General features: G+C 45.9%; 1 protein-coding gene across 1 annotated transcript; it reads right to left on the bottom strand.

Annotated features, from left to right (window-relative positions):
* Positions 1-1,586: 1,586 nt before the first annotated feature.
* On the bottom strand, positions 1,587-14,369 carry PEG10 (paternally expressed 10). The gene is given in 3 exon segments (XM_065938998.1): positions 1,587-6,689; positions 6,692-7,875; positions 14,151-14,369. Coding segments are annotated over 3 exon segments (2,364 nt in total). The 5' UTR covers positions 14,156-14,369; the 3' UTR covers positions 1,587-5,514.
* Between the last annotated feature and the right edge of the window lie 176 nt (positions 14,370-14,545).

Here is a 14,545-nt window from a genome sequence, read left to right as displayed (position 1 = left end):
ATGTATTTTTTCATTATGTTGAACAGTTCTTTGTGAATTCAAAACCACTGGTCTTAGTTGCGATTGCTGATTTAATTCCATGAATAATTTTGTTTACCCTCTTCTGCCATTATGCGCTTCTTCCTTTCTGTAGTTCTTGATCTATCTGGAATTCACCAGTGTATTTTTTGAGGTATGGATCAAAAAGTTTCCCACATGAATACTTAATTGCTTTTATATGTTTTTATAATTCGTGTATTTTCCCTTAAGTTTTGTTTAATCCTGTGGTTTGGGAAGCGAGGTGGGGGTCAGAAAGGGGAGGAGTCTAGGTGCAACAACACAGGGATGTATAGGATACTTCCATTTCTTTTCAAAGCGGTTTGGTTTAAATTAAGGAACACCCACCCCCAAGTAAGCATTTGATTGCGTCCCACCACCAATTTTGCAAATCCCGCCCACCACTCAGCGCACTGTGGAAGCCCATGAACCCTGGGCTAGATGAGTAGCTCTTCAGGATGGTATGCGTCTAAGGTGAAAGTTTTCAGGTTGTGAGTGTCCATCCTTACCCCAGATCATTCCGTTTAGTGGTCTCCCATGTGTAACTCCCAATAAATGATTGCATTTACATAATTACCCCATCGATGAACCCAGTAACCCTTCAAAACCTGCACATCACTGAGTCCTTTTATCAGGGTTTCTTTTTCTAAGGAGTGGCAGAAGCTGGCAATGTTATTTTTTCTTCCAGTTTTATTGAGATTTATTATATAAGGTGAGCAGCGTTAATAGTTTGACAACAAATATTTTGTGAAATGATTATCATTATACCTTTAGATCAGGTTTTCTATACACAAGCTATTATCCTACAACTGTTATAAAATTCGATAGGATGAGTGCCTCCTCAATCTCATTTGTCACCTTAGATGATTTTCATGGTAACTCTGATATTGTTTTAGGGTTATTTGGTGTTAAAAGCATCTGTCTGCTAATTTCCCTTCATGTCATACATGAGTACATTTGATATGTCTTCTCTTTTATCCTTAAGTTTTTAATCATTTTCTATTAATAAATCTCAGGTATTCCAAGTTTGACAATTGTCCTTCAGTCAACAAGTCGTGTCAGACTCTGTGACCCCATGGTAAATTCATATAAAAATAGTTATACATGTTAACAGACTATTAATTGTGTGGCCTTAATTCATGTTAATGTTTTTCAGCTTAGAAAGGTTTTAATATTAGGTCCATAGAGTTGCTATTAATTGTGGGGCTTTATTGTATATATTAAAGGTTTGCATTGGGAATGATTTCATCAATTTCTTGGAATATTCTGGGTAAATAATGGACACTGTGTTGCTTGATTGATATATAGCACCCCCACCCTTCCCACCCCACTGCCTTTCCATCCCCAGCCCCATCCTCTAGACTCCCCTACCCTCCTCACTCCGCCTTCTTCCTTCACCCTCTCTTCCCCTCTCCACCCGTCCTTTCCTCTTCCTCCCCCCTTTTCCTCCTTCCCCTTCCACCCCACCTCCTTTCTCCCTTCCCCTTCCCCATCCTCCCCCAACCCCGTCCACTCGGTGTCCAGTGTACGCTGAAATGATCAAGACACAGTTTGCACTTAACCACTAAATCTTTATTGAATTTTTATTATAGCATCAGTCGATACATTAGTCAATAGAGCGAAATACAGAGTAAATAGCAATAAATGGGGAAGGGTAGGGAGGTGGTGCAAGGGAAGATGGAAGTGCAGCGCTAGGAGGAAGGGGCAGGGGTGAGGAGAAGGGCCACTGGCAGGGGCATAAGCAACGGTTCTTATCACTCTTCTGTAACCTCCAAGAATCTTTACCATCTATCGTTATCAATATCACTCCAGCAATGATTTCTCAAAGGGCATCTATCTATCTTAACTCTCTAAAGACTCTGCTTACAATCTCAATCCCCAGAGTTAACACTCAGGGCAAAGAGCCTCTATTAGATTATTTATCCAATCATCCCTGAACTTTCTCCCACTAGTTTCTATCCAACAGCCCCAAAAAGGTTGATCTCCCTGCAGTTCCCTTCAAGTTTATCTGAAATCTTTAGGGGTAGCAATCATAGGGTAAAGAATCACAAGAAGGTACACATGTTTACTTATAGAGGTATCTAATAACATAGTATCATGCTTTCTAACTAATCCCACCCACTTATGATTACTTAATAGTCCCCCCCCCTAAAATACTTATGATTATATATATCCCCAGTTAAATCGTTATGCAAAGAAAAAAAAAAAAAAAGTTTCCACAGACCAATCTGATAGCATTCTACAATCTGAAACAACAAAGAACTCTCAATCCCAACTGATGTGCCTTCTTTCCTTAAGATGAGAGTGTAGCATGGCTCCCATCAGGCTCTTCATCTCTGCAGGTGGTTCTCTTCCTTTCTGCCCAGGTCTTTCTAGCAGAGTGTTCTCTGTTGCCAATCTTGGACTTCCGATGTTAGATGTCTGTGGTGGATGACAACTGGATCAATTCAGGAGCCCAAAAGGTACCTGCAAACTTAAGCAGAAATACTCACTGCACTGTGTAGGCGTGCCCCTCTTATTTTGTCCACCTGAAGTTCACTGTGCCAACTCACATGATTTATTCCAACTAACTCTCCGTTTTCCAGTATCTAATACAAGTACCTCATTGCTCAAACTAAATTGACCCTTCAGAAATGTACCTAAACTTCCTCCATTTCAACAACCTAGCATGGTGACCTTAGCTAGGTCTCTCCAGGTCTGCCTAACAATGGGAGCTTATATCTTCTTCCTTCATTTTTTTTAACTAACACTGAAAATTTGGGCCAAAAGTCAATCAATTTTGTCATTGTTTCAAAAGGCAGACTGTTGGCTTTGCTAATAATCTTGATGTTCTATTTCTCATCTTTGTCTTTATTTTGCTCCCTTTCCATATTCTTTAGAGATTAATTTGGTTTCTCCTTTCTTACGAATAAAGGCATCTTGTTGGAAAATGCCAAAACAATTTAAAGTATCCAATTAAAACAAAGTTGATGAAAACACATGAGCTAAAGGAAACTTAACAAAATTCTAACTCTATAGAATAAGCTTGAGATTACTTATCTTGAACATCTACCTACGCATACAGATAGTATATATAGCTACAATGCATGGTACACACTGCCAAACAGATTTTCACAAGCTCTACCGAAACAGCCAAAGGTGTGTCAGGGACTTCCTCTGTGAGTTGCTAACCCACACCACCATTCTCCCTCGTGATAGCTGCTGTCACGTCTGCAGACTTGCGCTTGCAGTCATGGCGATGTCCGTGTGTACATGCTGGGGCTGCAGACAGTAGCCCATTTCTAGGCCTTCTGCAGCTTGAAGATCAACTGAAAACTGTAAATTTGACACAAAGCAACTTGAATTCAAATGTATGGAGGATGGATTGACTGATTGAGGTAAACTGACGTGATGCTTCAAAAAGTCCAGAAGCACAAATGCACCATTTAAAAAGAAATTAACCTAAAACACATGAGTGACTGACAAGCTTTCAGATTCCATTGAGAAAAAAAAAAAAAAGGAAAAGTTGTTTTGGATTAAATAGTCAATTAGGCAATTAGGTATTTCGTTTGAATTTGTGTATCATTTTGTTTGATTTTTAAAGGCCCAATCAAAAAAAAAATTTAAACTATAGATGATGTTAAAATAGAAGTTTGAAGATGAACAGGATGAACTATTATACAAGTACTCCAGTCTGAGGAGCCTCTTATTCACAGTGTTGTAAGAGAAGTTCACAGTAAAGAGCTATTTTACACTACCTTATGTATCAATTTTAATTGATTTAATAAGAGTTGGATAGTAATTCAATGGAAATAACTTTGAAAGCAGAGTCACTAGTTTAAAACACTATTAAAGGATACTATCAACCTACAGCTAAAAGTTTTAAGTATTTAAACATGCAAGGGTAAGGGTGATAATGAATATGTGAAGGGTGATGCTGATGCAAAATGAAACTTCACGGGACCCCTCTTTATGATAACTATTTGAAATGTACACCATATTGTTGTCTACTGCTCAGACTGTTGCAGACTGTGTGTTGAAACACATGCTCCCAGGAGCCTGCCTCTTCTTCTTCTCCGTGCCAAGGCGGCAAAATGGAGTCTCAGCAACCAGGCAGGCAGGATGTCAAGTCCCGCAGCAGGCTAAGTGGCAGTAGTTAAACAAGACACAGCGGTTAGGTAATCAGTTCAAGGCAGTAGCAAGGGACCAGGCTAAAGGAAGTCAGGCAGTCCTGGGCTAGCACAAAGCATCCAGGAGACACCAGCTGATGTCACCAGATTGAAGACAACCCTCGTTGTATCTGCTGCTTTGGGTTGCTTTCTGAGGCCTTTCGTTCATTGGCACCTTATCGGCTCCATCCCCTAGAGGATGCTAAAATACACTCCCCCCTCAAGCATCCTAGTGCTATAGTCTAGTGAGGGGACTGATAATGAAATGCCCAGGTGCATATGGAGGCAGAGACAAGGACAGATGCTCCCAAGACTTCAGGTGACACCCTTCCAGCCAGTGAACAATGCTCGTGAAAATTCTTTCTGAACTTCAGGTCAAGGTGGTACCATTAACTTTGAGTCTCTCCTTCAAGAGTTGGGTACAGGGATTCAGGAGTCCTCACGAGCTACTCGTTAGCCCTCACACATGACATTTCACAAATATCTAACCACCTGGAGCCACCAACAGTCTCTGGTTACCAGGCTTTTTGTTTTGTGTGGAAGCCATTGCTGGCATGGTGATGGTAAGGTGTTGTGACAAAGTCAGAGTTATTGGGTACATGTGATTTGCACCAGGATGTGAAGGCACACTCAAACATGCACACGTCTCTCTGAGAACACTTCCTCCTGAAGCCTGAGGTGTTCCGTTGAAGGGGTTTTGCCTGCTCCGCGGAGAACTGGTCAAGTTGCTACTCTTTCAGTCACGAAAATGGGGGTTGGAGATGAAGTTTCAAACGGTGCAGCCAGAAAATCACGGAAGCCATTGGCACTGCACCAGTAACTGTGGCTTCCTTAGTAAGGCCTTGCTCCTCCAAGGCATTAAGGTACCTCAACTGCAGGGAAAGTCAGTCCTCCTCTTCGCCTCCCCCTCAGAAAAGAAAACAGCATTTCCTGTGTTTGCTGCATCAGCTTCTTAGTTACTGTTTAACGAGGAAACTGAGAGCCCATCATTCAGATGGTGCCTGAGGTTTCAGCAGGTAAAATCCAGGTTTCCAGGGATTGCTGGGAAGTAAACTTGTGATGGATTTTAACTAGGTTGGCAGTTAAGGTGGAAAACCAGAGATAATTTGTTGGTAAATATTCTGTTGCTCCCACCAAACACTGGAGGTCAGCGGGTGCTTTGAGATGGGTGTCAGTCCAGGGTGGCCCTGGCCTTCTGTGACCATTTCAGAGGAGAGCCTGTGCTCAGGTTGGTCTGAAGGCGCAGCGGCCCGATGCAGCACACAGTCACAATCAGCGACGCTGAACAGTTCATTCTGAGGCTGGAGATCCTGAAGGGCGGGATGCCAGTTCACAGGGCGCTGTAGGACGGCGGCGGCGGCGGCGGCGGGGGCGGCGGCGGCGGCTGCGGCGGCGGGTACTGGGGCACTGGCGGCTGGCGGTACCAATGAGGATTCCAGGTGATCATCACGGGGACATAGAGGGATCGCCCGTGTCCATCTCGCCCCACGGGGTACCAGGCGAATCCTACCGTGTAGGTCGGGTACGCGGCGTAGGCGGGGTAGGTCGGATATCCTGGAATCTGAGGTACGAATTCAGTGTACGTCGCCAGGTGAGCTTGGTCATCTAAATTTGGAATCGTGAGTCGGGGATATTGATTCTGGATGGTGACACCGTTGGGACCCCGGCAGTCATAAGAAACTTGCAGCTTCCACCCTCTTTTCACTTGGAGAACTTGGGCTCCGTTCGGCGCGATGGTGGGGGTGATCAGCCCATCCTTCACGTGTCTGGCCACGAAATCGCGCAGGGCTGCCATTTCAGATTCGGACAGTGAGTACACATGCCCGCTGGGAATGCTGTGCGCTCCGGGGATCATTTCTATGTTTGGGTCCACCAGACGGTGGTCTGGGTAGACGTTCTCATCCACTGGGGTGTACACATTCTGCACGTAGTAGTATCTCACAGGCTGATAAACTCTGTACCCCTCGACCGGGTAATAGAACGCCGGCTGCGCTGGTGGTGGCAGAGGGGGCGGTATTGGAGAATACATACGGCAGTGGTATCTGCAATATTCGGAATCAAAGACGATCGATCGGGTGCTCCACGTGATGTTGGGATCGTGTGTGCTCAGCCAGCGCACCCCCAGGACGATGGGGAAGAACGGAGACTGAGTCACATCGAACGACAGCACCTCGCGGTGATCTCCCAAGTCGACGATCAGGTCATGTGTTTCATGGACCACTGGGCCCGATGCTATGGGGCGTCCATCAATTGCTTCTACAAGTATGGGCCAGTCCTTGATTCTCAGAGGAATGCCGTTCTGGGCCACGTACTCGTGATCAATGAAATTGCCAGAAGCGCCAGAATCGATCATGGCTCGGACGAACAGGCTGTGTCGGCCCGGGAGATGAATCTGGAGCATCACTTGCAAGTGTGGAGATGATGCAGCATCATCTTGGGGGGACCTTATTAATTCCGGCCCGGTCGCTGAAGGTCCCTCTACAGCGGGGCCGGGGAGTTTCCCGCCGGCGAAGCCTTCGAGGCCTTGGCAGGACAGTTGTCAGCGTAGTGGCCTCCATTCCCACAGTAGAGGCACAGGTTCAGCTTGCGGCGTCTCTCCTTCTCTTCCTGCGTCAGGCGCATGCGGGCGCCCCCCACGGGCTCGGTGGGGTCTGCCTGGTGGTGGTGGTGACTGTTGACATGCGAGGTCACCAGCGCGCGTGGCGGGGAGCGCGGCTTGCGGGCGGCGGCTGCCCGGGCCAGCCTTCTCTCGATGTGGATGCACTGGCCGATGAGCGCGGTCAGCGACTTGGCCACTTCGAGGTGCGCCAGCTCTGCCTGGATGTGGTCGCTGAGGCCCTCGTGGTACTGGTCGATCAGGGCGGGCTCGTTCCAATCCAGGTCCTGCGCAATCATCTGGAAAGCATTAGAGTAGTCGACCACCGACCCCATGCCCTGGCGCAGACGTCTGATCTTGCGTTTGGCGGCCTCGCGCCGCTGGGGATCTTCAAAGACATGCTTCATTTCGGTCATGAAGGCTGGGTAGTTGTGCATCAGATAGTGGGAACGCTCCAGTTTGGCCGAGGCCCAGCGCGCGGCGCGGCCAGTCATCATGCTGGTCACGAAGCAGACGCGCACGCGATCGAGGGAGAAATCGCGGGTGCTCTTTTCCATGAAGAGCTGGCACTGGGATATGAAGGGAAGCAGCATGTCTGGGTTGCCATCGAACTTCTCGGGGAGGTCTTCTGGGCACTCCTCCTCGATAGGGGTGGCTGGGGCGGCGGCGGCGGCAGCCCCGCACAGCTCAATGTCGTCCTCTTCCTCCTCGGGGGCGGGCTCCACTTGCTCGCGGAGGGTGGTGTTCTCCTCCGTGAGTTTCTGCACCTGGTTCTGCAGGTTGTTGTTCTCCTCGGACTGCTTCATGACCTTCTCTCTGAGGTTGTTGATCTCTTGCGAGAGATCCTCACGCCGGCCTTCTCCCAGGTTGGGGTTGTACTGGCCCCTCTGGCTGCTGCAGGGGGAGTTGGAGGGGGAGGAAGGATCGTTTGGGGGAGGAGGAGGTGGAGGAGGTGGGCAGTCGGGCCCCAGGGTGATGGTTGAGGTGGGAGGAGACCTCCCGGGCGAAGTAGCTTCACTCCTGTGGGAATGGAGGCCTGTGTCCTGGCCTCCGCGTCCACCTTTTCGCCTTCTGGTTTTCAGAAGCTTTTTGTTTCTGTAAGTGAAGATAAAAGCATAAATTCAACACATGCATTCAAAGCACCACAATACGAAGTATCTGCTAAAGTACTTTAAATACATGAGTATTTAAAGTATCGCTTTATTCCCCTTGTTTACATCGATAGTTAAACAGACCAAAGCCCCACAAAAAAAGATGTTTATCAAAGGACTGCGGACAATGAAAAGATCCTCCTCTTTGATGTTCAAATGATCCTTTCCTCAAGAATCACCTGTTCATCATAATTTAACAATAGGTGACTCTTAAAAGCAGCATGATTACCTTTACTGACTAATAAATAATTTAGAGACACTCCAAATAAGAAACTTTATAAGTAGAGCCAGAAACCTTCAAGGCAAAGATTGATACCAAAAAATTATGTAAAATAAAGCCAGTATGGTAACTACTTGTTACTGGAAAAACAGCTACTATTCCAGCCAATAGAAAAGCAAGAAAAAGAAGGAGGGGGGATGTTTAAATATCATAACGCCTGTATTCATCAACCCATCCAGGGGGGGTGGCACTCTGGCCCACTGTCAGGACCCTGATCCACCTTTACAGCGAAGGTAACGATTAACAGTTATCAAAACAAACAACAACCCCACAAAGCCAACAGAGAACTGTCTAAATTCCTTTTCAGACCCTAATTAGAGTTCCCCTTTGGGACAGAAATGGTACTGGGCAGCAACCTGTATATATTGGTTTCCCTCCTTATCATGCAGTCAACCCACAGTTATTGATTGACGCCTCTTAGAAGTAGCTGGGCTATAAAACAGAACCTTCAAAGAAGCCCAATAACAGTGCCCCTCAGACTTACAATGAGGGTGTTTCATTAGATAATGCAAGTAAAGCACATAGTGCATATTCAACTGTTAGCTGATATTAATAAAGTTACTAATAAAAACAGAAACTTTAACTTTCTGTATAGTGAGGCTAAGATTAAAACAGGGAGGGGCTGCAACTATGGTAACCTGGGTCCCACATCCCACCTAAAGATACTCGTTTTTTTTTTTTAAAAAAAAAAAAAGAAAAAGAAAAGACTGTGTCCATAGCAGTGAATGACTGTGAGGGGGAAGGGATGAGCGGACTTAATGCCCTAATTATGGGAAGGGTAACAATAAATTACACATATAATAAATAAATCAGCACACAGGGGCATGTGTACTGCCTGGAAATAGGGTTCAATTCATTTAGAGTAATTATGGTAACATATCAATGATTTTTAAAATGGGCATTAAGTGTTCTTATTTGGAAAACTAGGAAAGTGCTCAAAACTTTAAAAATAGAGTATATAAAGCCGGTAGACTGCCTATTCATTACATTTTAACTGGGCAGTCCTGGACACCTATTCCTTTCTGACCCACCAAGGCAAAAACAGACACCAAATTAATTATGTAAAATAAAGCCACCAAAGTAAACATGCTATTTAGAGAAGTGAGGTGAAAAATTGCTAATATTTCATCAATAGGGTATGCGCGGGAGGGGGGGGGGGAGTGATGGTAATTAAACATGGTGCCTGGCTACAGAGAAATACCCCTTCCTCCTCCTCTTTTTGAGATCCCTCCAAGTTCTTTAGGCCCCTTCCCTGCCCCAACCCCACCACCCACAGCCATCTTCCCTTATGCCCTGGGCTGTTGGTTCTGCCTCTTCAAGGAGTGGCAGCAAGCAGAGTCCTTAAGGGACAGAATTACTGTGCCATTTTAATATTTTTAAACTGCCACTTAATTACTTTAATGACTTAAGACTACGGAAACAATGAATAGTTGACATACAAGGTAAGTCATTCGGGTTTAGAAAAAATGAGATGTAATTAACACATCACAGCCTGTGACATTGTTTCATGTCCAATTGCTTAAAGACGATTACATTGGTGACACTCAGAATATGAGGTCACAAAATGATGCCATTTTTATTAATTAAATGAAGTGTTTTAATGTCCCATTAAAAAGTAACTAATAAGCACAGGTCATGGTGTCATGTCACGATGACTCAAGTGCCACTTCTGTCATCAAAACACTAATACTTTCAAAAGTTAGAGACAAGACTTCGGAAAAGGCATTTCACAGCATGGCTGGAGCAGGTCAGAAAGGTTAACCACCTATATGTCAATCACAGTCACTGGGGTGGGCTTTATTGAGGCCCAGGTCTGATGGTTTTCACATCTGCAAAACACAAGGACAGGACAAAAATAACAATACATTAGGAAATCAGTAAACAATCACTGAATTGTTTATGGAAAGAGAAGATGGGCAAGACCTTAAAATTCAAATGCTTTTGGGGACAGGAAGGTAATAGAAATGTGCAAAGAGACTGGACAATAGGGAGGGGCTACAGTTATTTCACTTGGGGATGAATACCCCCACCCGCTGCCCCCCGCCCCAAACTTTTAAACCTTGCATGATTTTTAAATCCAGTGCCGGTCCGAACAAATTCAGGGCCCTATTTGACCTATGAGGTCACTAGTTTGAGGTCCCTAACTTTTACCAGTATCCGGCTTAAGGTTCCCACCCCAGGGTTTGTAATTTTGGGGTGGGACTCTTAAGTCCTAAAAGGGTCAACTGCTCAGAACAGAGTTGTTTAACCATTAACATTGATAGGGTAGTGGGCAAGCAAGTGAAGAGCAGAAGTAAAGTTTACAAATGTTTAGGAGGCAACTGGAGCAGATGACAGGCAACAGGGGCACTGTGATTTGATTTGAACAACAGGACTATGGCTCCTTAAATGCCTCCTTAGTAGGGACTCAATTGCAGAGGTGGGGTCAAAAGCCCCCTTCCTAAAATAAAACCTCAAAGAACACACAGCATATAGGCAAGCCACCTGGGGCAGACACCACCTTTACACATGAAAAACAATTCAGTATCACTCTATTTAAGAATTAAATACATTTGATTAACCTTTGATTCTTCACAAGGATTTTTGAAACTTTCTATTCCCCCCACCCTACCCTCCCTCAATTTCCCCACCAAAGACACCAAAGCACAACAGTAGCAAAAAACCATCACACATTAAGTATCACACTAGTAAATGACACTTCACCAAACAACGCTTAATTGTTTTACATTTGCAAATGTCCACGTTTCTTTTTGAGAACTGTACAGTTAGTGAAATGTAAATTCTAATAATATGCACATTTTAAAAACCATTGTTTTGAACCTTTTTATAATGCAGACACAGTTTCCAAAGAGAAGCGGGGTTAGGGCAGCAAGGTAGGTAAATGGAACCTGGGGACTTGAAGCTGTAATTATGTTATCCATAGACTATATACTTGTTGGAGGCTGTGTGTGTGTCGGGGGGAGGGGGGGGGTGACTGGTGGGGAGTGACAAATTTGGGGAGCCAATGCTTCCAAATGCCCCGTAACAGTCCTGGTTCATGGTTTATTACATACGGAACCAGGCTTTAAAATTTCTTCATTTAATTAGAAACATAAATATCTGACTGGCAGTAAACTATAAATTTGTTTTATGCAGATATTTTAAAATGCCAGCTAAAACCTTCAATCTATATTTTGTAATGTAACCATTTTGTTACATTACACAAATTTTAGACAATTATGTACCATTAACTAATTCACTTGCCCCAAATTTAAATAATTAGCTTTGCTTTTTAGTTTATAAAAAAGCTAATTATTTTTAGTGTTTTGAATTAATTTAGCTGTTTTGAATTATAATTACAGCTTACATATTCAAGTTTAAAAATGCAATTTTTTTTTTAAGATCCTGTTAAATGTGAGCAAGATAAAACAAGCAGCGTCTTGGACAACCCAGGACAGCAAAACACCACAGGAAAGAGCCAGGAACAAAAAATCAGAAAACACCTGCATACACCAAGGAAGACACTGAATAAACCATTTTACTCTGATCATTTATTTAACCAATGCCTACAATATGCCAGACCCAATTAATAATATGTAGGCAAGTTAGCCAGGGCTAATGCCCTAGAGTTCCAAGAAAAAAATCCAGAAATACACCTCATCCTCCTTTAGAGGCCAAGCCAGCAGCACCAACAAAGTTACTTAAAACTCCTGTGAAACAAAGTTCTTTATTTTGTATTCGCCAAAGCATATGATTCCATTGGGTCCCACCACAAAGGTCCACTAGTGTCCAAAACACTTTTAAAAGTTTTTAAATTAAAAAAAATTTTTATTAAGATTATTTATTTATTTATTTTTATTAGTTGGAGGCTAATTACTTCACAACATTTCAGTGGGTTTTGCCATACATTGATATGAATCTATTAAGATTTTTTAAAACTTTAAAACTTAAAAATGTTATTTTATTTTTCATTTGTAGTAAAAATATTTAGCTAGATTGCCTTTAGAGGCGCCAGCCATGTCAGTTTGGAAGTACCCTTCATAACCCACTATCAGGAATTTAAATTGTGGGTTTATGTTATTTAATATATACAAAGTGCTTATAAAAAGTGGCTTTTTAATGCCATGAATAATTGTCATTATTGTTAACTGTCCTTATATATTATTATGTTATTTATTAGACACCCGTGGATAAAAGGCAAAACCTGCGCATGAGAGAAACCACAGCAGAGAAACCGCAGGGGGGCGGGGCTGTGCAGCCAGGCTCAGGCAGCAAGGGTGCGCAGGCGCAAAGGAGGTGGGGGGGGGGGGCCCTGACGAGAAGGTTGGGGGCTCACACTGCGCAGGCGCAGGTGCACTCTGGAGAGGCGGGGCCATAGGCCAGCTCAGAAGAGGCAGGCTCAGGGTGGGGCCAAGTTTTGAAAGGCGGGGTCTGGACGAGCTACCTCGGAGGCGGCGGCTCAGAGAGAGGCGGGGTCTGGAGGTGCGACCTAAGGGAGGGGGGGTTCAGGGGAAGGTGGGGTTTAGGGAAGCCGCCTCAGAGGAGGCGGGCTCAGGGGAAGGCGGGGCTTAGGGAAGCGGGATCTAGAAGGCGCGCTCTGGGAAGGCGCGCCAGAGGAGGCGCGCTCCGAGCAGGCGCTGGGCGGCGCCAAGCCTGCTCTGAGCAGATACTGCAGAGAAGGCGCGCTAGAATGGGCGGGGCAGGTCTAAGACGGGCTGCATGCCTCTCCCAGGATCCCCCCTCCCCAAACCCCTCCCACCAGCCTCCACCAGCCAGATTCATTTTGTGCAACAAGAGCAATCACCCCCAGATCCAGTCCCCCACCCCCCACCCCACGTCTCCCAATACTAAGCAAACCAACAGTTTCCACAAACTGTTGCTGGAATGCCAATTCGCGCCACCACTACAACTACACCACCACTTCAGTCAAGCGCAACTCAGCAAGGAAGCCCTGCCACCACCAAAAGATTCCCTTTTACACAGTCAGAGCCCCTCCACGCCACTGCCATAGCAGGAATGGTGTGGGCAGAATGTTAAACACTAATTTTTGCCCCGGGCTCCATTTTGTCTAACAGCACCATCATGCAGACAACCGTCCTATAGAAAAACGTAGTGGGAGCCATTCCAAAGGTGTGTTAGAGACAAAGGGTGGGGTTCCTCTAAGAACAGAGTGATCTTACTCTTCGGCTCCAGTCCGCTTCAACTGGTTTCTTTGTAGCGCAAAACAGTACAGCTTGTCTATTTCTGCAGCTGTTATTACTCTGTAGCGCATTTTAGGTATAAACCGTTCCACAGCTCGTGCACCCCTGCGGTTCCTGCGTCTCGTAGCGCAACGAGGCGCCGTTGTAGAGCTATCGTATCGTTTTTGTAGCGCTAGTCTTCTACAGTTCAGATTTTGTAGCGCATTTAAAGCGCAAATCAGTCATCAGTCTGTGGTTCATAAATCGCGGCAATTCATAAATCGCTGCAGTTCACACTGGTTTCAGTGCAAAAGAAGCGCCCATCAGTTTATAGCGCATTGACGCGCCCATCGCTTTGTAGCGCATTGATGCGCCCATCCGTCTGTAGCGCATTGAAGCGCCTATCGGGTCTGTAGCGCATTTGAAGCGCTTATCAGTTTGTAGCGCATTTGAAGCGCTCATCAGTTTGTAGCGCATCTGAAGCGCCTATTAGTTTGTAGCGGATATCACTTTGCAGCACATCTGCAAATTGGTCTGTAGCTCATGTCCGTCTGCAGCTCATGTTTGTCCGCAGCTCATATCTGTCTACAACCCCTATCTAGACTCAGGTACTAGAAATCAAAGCCCCGAAGGCTTGGATTCTTCACGCAGTTTTGGGGTGCAGCCAGTGAAGGCGTGACAAGGTGTGCATGGAGACATTCGGGGCGCTACTCCATCTCCTGCAGCTCTCGATAAGAAGGGGGAAAGAGCGTGATCTTAAAGAAAAAGAAACATCCTCACCGCATACTCACCACGCGAGGACTCCTCTGCGAAGGCTGGAACGACGGGGTCCCACACCTGTGCCAGGCGTGGGCGCCGCTGGCTGCTCGGCAGCCCGGAGTGGCTCCGGACGCGAGCCCGCTCAGCGGACCTTCCTCGAGGTTCGGTGGTCCGTCTCCGCTGGTCTCCTCAGGTCGTAGTCAGGTTTCTTCGACACACACCAACCGAAGTTGAAGCGCGTGTACCAGGAGCGCCGACCGTGAGCCTTATATAGGCTGAACCGAGGAGGGGGCGCCAAATCCCAGCGTGCTCCGCGGGCCGGGGGGGTGGAGGGGGAGCGGGGGCGGAGGGGCCGGGGGGATGGGGGAGATGGGGGTGGGGGCGATGGCCCCGCTTCAGTGGCCCGCCGCTAGAGG

The sequence above is a fragment of the Muntiacus reevesi genome, chromosome 6 (genome assembly GCF_963930625.1).
Source record: "Muntiacus reevesi chromosome 6, mMunRee1.1, whole genome shotgun sequence".
NCBI classification, from domain to species: Eukaryota; Metazoa; Chordata; class Mammalia; order Artiodactyla; family Cervidae; genus Muntiacus; species Muntiacus reevesi.
The sequence above is the reverse complement of the archived record's forward strand: the minus strand, read 5'-3'. Positions and strand labels throughout refer to the sequence as shown.